A 6,000-nucleotide genomic window follows, 5' to 3' on the forward strand; every position below is an offset into this window, starting at 1 on the left:
AGCCTCTTAAGTAGCTAGGATTACAGGTGTAAGCTACTGATAATGCTCAGCCACCATATGATCTTTCTAAGTGTGCATCTTGAAGCTGTCAAACAGACGTAAAAAACTGAAGCTGCTGTAGTTGTGTCTGCTTTAGGGTCATTGACACAACTACTCAGGTAAAGTCATTTTTATAAGTACAAACCTACCATCCTTGCTTACAAAGGGGTCAAAAGGAAGTCTTTCCTTTTAGGCTAGGGGTCGTGGTGAAAGGCCATTACTCTGAGGCCAGAAGGCACATTGTTTCTCCATGGCTAGGTTCATTTCTGTCTCAAGAGGTGACAAGCACAGGCAAGCCTACCCTTTCATGGCGCCCATCTCATAGCTCAGCCGTAGCCTGGCTCTCCAAATCTACCCTCAGCCCTTCCCCAAGGAGCTTCTCCCTGAAGAAACCACACCCAGAGGCTTCAGAACCTTCCTAAACATACTCTGAGCACAAATCAGGAAGGCAGGGATGGGGGCGGCAGGCACACAGACGCAGGAGCTATTTTTGAGTGACTGGAAATAAAAGCTAAACACAGGTGTGTTCTGCACAAGTGGAACTGTTCCCGCATCCTCAAGATTTTTTTTTATAAATAAACTAAAAAAAAATACCCATTTGGGTTGCCACATCTCATCCTAGTTTCTAGGGACATATACAAATAGTTCTTTCAGGTCTTTGCAGATTATTTCAGGAACCGCAAAGGGCTTATAGATACCCACTAAAGGTGTTTTGACTTATTGTCTAGAAAGCCACATGCAATGATAATCTTGGACTGAAAACGAGGGCAACACCTGCTCTGTGACTCCTGCCACGGCACAGAAAAGCAGGGCAGAGGAAACCACCTTAACTGACTATGAAAGGAAATGTTAGCAGAATTTGAGGCCGACAGAGCATGTCATAGCAAATGCAACTGAATTTAGAGAACAGCATGTTTAAAGATTTTACCTCAACTGATACATGCAACAAATATATATATATATATATATATATATATATATATATATATATATATATATCAAAATGCACATTAAATAAATCATGGCAGGCCATGTTACTATTGTATTTATAATGGAATACAATCATCTAAATGAATGTGTAGAGGCTTAACTTTAAAGAAGAGGTAAGCATTACAACAATAATGGCAGCAGGTTTTTATAGCTCAGACTCCATTTTCCCACTATCAACGGACAAAATATTTATGGTATGTTTTCTTTCCAAATGTGTGCTCAAATCTTACCCACTTGTAACTATTTTAGGACTTTAGGTGAGTTTTTTAAATCACTTTTACCTGTTCATGTGACAGTATTCCAGCCCCAGCAACAAACTGGACCTAAACATAAGAATCCTTCATTCCCATTTCTAAAGTCTGAGAAAGAGCAGTCAAAGTGGAAGAGACAATTTTTGGATTTATGGGTACCACGGACAAACCCCTTCCGACAAGGAGTATTTTATACACTGTGTCTTAGTAAATTCTAACAGCAGCCCTATAACATCAGGTTTATGGCCCTTGCTTTACAGCTAAGAAAACTGAGGCTCAGAGAGGTTAAATCATGCACCCAAAGACATACTGCCAGCAAATACAAAGATAGGACTCAAATCTTGGTTTCTTTGAGATGGTAGCCTACATGATATGTTCATGAACTGCTTCTAACAAACTGGAGGGCTAGGTCAAAGTTGTCAGGAAACATATGGCAATAAAAATAAAATCTGTATCAGTAAAGGACAATAAAAGACCTGGTTTCCAGCAGATCATAGAAAATAATACCAATGATGATGATGATGATGATGATGATGATAAAATAGTAAAAACAAACTGACAGGGCACAGGGAATTTTTGTTAAGCAACATAATCATAATGGATTCAAGACTGGCTCTGCTATTAGCTATGAACAAAGCAGCTAAGTGGATAGACAGAGAGAATCTCAGGCAGCAGAAATACATGAACATGATGGAGGAAATCAGAATATCACATGGACCATGGCCAGAAAAACAGCATGTGGCCAGAATGCCTAGGAGAAGGAGTGTCAGCATCCTCACATCTGGATTTTATCAAGAGGAAAGACAAGCTACTGTAGACTTTGGTTGCTGCACAGGGGTCACATGGTTATGGGATGACAAAAAGGAGAGGCTGGAGTCAGGTGCTGGTGGCTTATGCCTGTAATTCTAGCTACTTAGGAGGCTGAGATGGGAGGATTGCAGTTCAAAGCCAGCCTGGGTCTTTCCTCCAGATAATCACTCAAAAAGCCAGAAGTAATCTGTGGCTCAAGTGGTAGAGCCCTCATCTTGAGTTAAAAAAATGAGTTCAGGCTCTAGGACTGGCATAACATAAAAGAGATTGGGTTACTAGGGGTGAAATGGATATGGAATGAGTGAGGCTAGAGAAAACATGCTGCCATTCTTCACCACCCCAGGATGCTCCTCTGGAGCAGGTGCCAAGGAGGAGGCCCAGCATCTGCACAGCTGGCTCACAAGCCTGGGCTTAGCCTGAATGGACAGGAATGGGCAGGGACATACAGGGAGGCAGCTTGGGATAAGGGGCAGGGTGGGAGAGGGGACATCAAGCGTCAAGCTAATATGTGCACTTTCACCCTGGGGAACAGACTTAGCATGCAAGCTATGCCTTGTCTACATGTAGAGGAGAGATGAGAATGTCACATTTCACAAATGTAGTAACAAATGGCTTCAAAGTACTTTAACCCATGAAACAAGAGAAATGGGATTGCTGCAACCCTTAGGGGACAGAAAAAGGTAGTCTGATACATCTGCCTGTTCATGGTTCCCTTCTGCATGGCTGGGACTGTTGGATGTTCCTTTTCCAAACAAAGCCTTCAGAAAAAAAAGACAGATTCTGTTTATCAGACTGGATCTCAGGCTGTGAGGTTAGGAACACAATCATCAAGATGATTGTGTTTCTCATTGTGATATGTATTCAAATGGCAAGGACTGGAGGATAATGTGTCAAGATGGAAATTGATGTGTTCAGGTAGAGACAAACCACAGTGGCTTTTCTTTTCTCAAGCCTTGTTAAATATTATTGAGACACTGAGCTTTCAATTAAAAAGGAGGCTGTTCCTCTTTCAAAAGCAAAACAGAAACAAGACAGTGAATCCCCTCCCCCACGGCAGAGAATGGCACCAGAATTTTCTGGTGGCTTTATCTTTGTGATGGGGAAAGGGCTTTATGCGTTCTTTGTATTACTAAAACCAATTTTTGGTGCCAATTATTAACGTATTTGTATTATGCTTCATACCTATTTACCAACTGCCTTATCATGTGTCTAGTTACAAGTCTGATTAAAAATAGGAATCGCACTGTGCATAAGAAAGCCGCCTGAAGAAGGCTAGGCACAGGAGGAGAGGATGGTTAAAAAAAAAAAAAAAGCAAGAGCCATTTCTTGCAGAAATCAGCAAGGGAAACATCTTTCCCCTCCTCTCATTTTCTCCACCCACCTTCAACACCCACAGAGCTATATAGAAATAACTTAAGGGAAGAACATTTCACAGGTAAAAAGATGGACGAGTTCTTGAGTGATTTGCAAAATGGGATAATTTGTTATTCCAGAAAGGTGTCTAGATAGCTCTAGTAATGTGTTTTGAATACCATTTTCAGAGTCCATGGGACTTTCTCCCTAACAAAACACCTGCTGGTTTGGCAAGCTAATTTCACTTTTGCAGTCCTCAATTCACTGGTATCTTTGCATTAGGCTCTTCAAATACACAATCTACAAGCCATTTTCTTTCTTTTTTGTTCTGTTCCTAGGCTTGAATTCATGCCTGAGGCACTTTCCCTGAGCTTTTAGCTCAAGGCTAGCACTCTACCACTTGAGCCACAGCTCTACTTCAACTCTTTTTTTTTTTTTTTTGGTAGTTAACTGCAGGTAAGAGTCTCATCGACTTTCCTGCCCAGGCTGGCTTCAAACCTCAATGCTCAGATCTCAGCTTCCTGAGTAGCTAGGATTACAGATACGGGCCACTGGGATCTGGCAAAGCCATTTTCAGAATCGTAAATGTGAATCCTACTGATCATCTTATGAACAAACTTGGGGGTGAAGGAAGGCAACATTGTGGTCCCCACACCCTCAAGTAATGGCCACAGGAAGCAAGAGCCTGAGCATTCCGCCATGCTAATCCCCTGCTCTGTCTGCTCTTTCCTGTATCCTGTAGCTACCTACCAATGATTTCCATCCCTGAAAGGAGAGGATTCAGGTGACTAAAGTGATCTCCAAGTCAAGCTTGTATGTGGGGAATAACATGCTGCCTTTGAGTCACCTGTAGACAAGAATAATCACCTTCTACATATTAAAGACTGCTTGGCTTCTCGTTGAATTGGACCACTATTAAAAAAAAGAAACCGTGCCTTGGAGAAAAGGCTGAATGCTCTAGGAACCACTAGAATAATATGACTTTCAACTATTGACTTGGTACATAGCATTGCATGAAAGCAGAAATGGTATGTGGTCAAGACCCCAGCAAAGTGCATCTTTTCACAGAGATTTTTATAGCTCCCCTGGTGTTTACAGGGCTCTGGCTGCAATGATAATAAAATCATCCAACCTTCTTACTCCAAACAAGACAAGCAAAATTCTCTCAGGCGCTCTACCTGTCTATGATCTGAACAGCAGACATTTTTTAAACATTTGTTGCCTGTAAGCCATGACCAGCATTCAAAAAAAATCCTGTGGTTCCTTTATGTCACAGAGCTTTTGTAGCCTGGCTGCTATAGAGGCTAGAACCTTCAGCCAAGCAGGCTACCTTCTAAGTTATTCCTTCTGGGACATACTTTTCTTCAGGACCATGTAAATCTGCAGCTTACCCAAAAGAAAAGAGAAATTCATTTGATCTTTAAGTTCCTTCATTCACATAGGCTTAACCTGATCAAAAGGAAAAATGTAAGCTTGGCTCTGGTGGTTCACACCTGTCATCCTAGGTATGCAGAAGGCTGGGATGGGGAGAATTACAGTTTCAAGACAATCTAGGCAGAAACGTCTGTGAGACTCCACCTCAACAGAAGAAACTGGGTATGGTCGCACATGCCCATCACCCTAGTTGTGAAAAACAGGAGGATCATGGCCTGGGTGCATGCTTGGGAAGGAAGTGAGCCCAGATCTTAAAAACCAACCACTGTAAATCACGGGTGAAGGCATGGCTGAGTGGTAGAGGATCTACCTTGCAAGCACAAGATCCTAAGTTCAAACCCAAGTACCGCTTCCCCCCAAAATATCAGATGCAAATTCTTCTTCACAAATCCAGGACAAAAACCAAGTGTTTCAAAGGCTAAAGCAAACCAGATAGCTTAGAAGGTAGGAGAGAACCTTTGTTTACCTTATTGATGAGCGTCAGTATATCTCCTTCTTTGATTGTCAATTCATCATCATTCTGTGCCTCATATGGAAAAATTACTTTGCAGTAATCCTTGGCTGTAAGAAGAAAAGAAAACACAACCTTTAAGGCACTTTATCTAATGAGCTGACCCAGGAGAAAGTATTCCTGTCACATTAACCTTAGGGAAAGGCAGGCTTAACAGGTAGGGGATTGTGACTGCATAAAGAAAGGGTCACCCTCAGAAAACTACCTCAAGATGCTCATAGATGCTCATATTCTCTACATTTCCCCCCCTTACAAATCATGTAGCATCATGAAATGCTATTGACTGCTTTGCTTTGCTCAGGTAGAAAAGAAAACTGTCCTTGGTTTCAGGAAAGCAAATTTTTTTTTTCGGTTATGGGGCTTGAACTCAGGACCTGTGTGCAGTCTTTTTGCTCAATGCTAGCACTCTACCACTTTGAGTCACAAAGCTACTTCCAGAGAGGCGACAAGATGGCAGAGGAGAAGCTGGAATCTGAACAAGCTCTCGCATAGAAAGCAGTTTTAGAGTTCCAGTGAACAGTCCTAAGCCAGAGAAACACACCAAGTGTGCCATCACAGGACAGAGAGTTAGACAAGTGAGAGAAAGCCAAGGCAAGAATACACATCTGAGCA

The 6,000-nt window shown here is 42.0% G+C and overlaps 1 protein-coding gene across 5 annotated transcripts in view; it reads right to left on the reverse strand.

Moving 5' to 3' along the window:
• Sh3kbp1 (SH3-domain kinase binding protein 1) overlaps positions 1–6,000 on the reverse strand; it is a 337,484-nt gene that overhangs the window by 85,474 nt on the left and 246,010 nt on the right. For all 5 annotated transcript variants that reach the window (XM_013026512.1, XM_013026514.1, XM_013026511.1 and 2 more), the window contains one exon: positions 5,344–5,438. In XM_013026512.1, the coding sequence (XP_012881966.1) occupies positions 5,344–5,438 (95 nt within the window). The remainder of the gene's footprint in view (positions 1–5,343; positions 5,439–6,000) is intronic.

The sequence above is a fragment of the Dipodomys ordii genome, unplaced genomic scaffold, assembly GCF_000151885.1.
Source record: "Dipodomys ordii isolate 6190 unplaced genomic scaffold, Dord_2.0 Scaffold94, whole genome shotgun sequence".
Lineage (NCBI taxonomy): Eukaryota > Metazoa > Chordata > Mammalia > Rodentia > Heteromyidae > Dipodomys > Dipodomys ordii.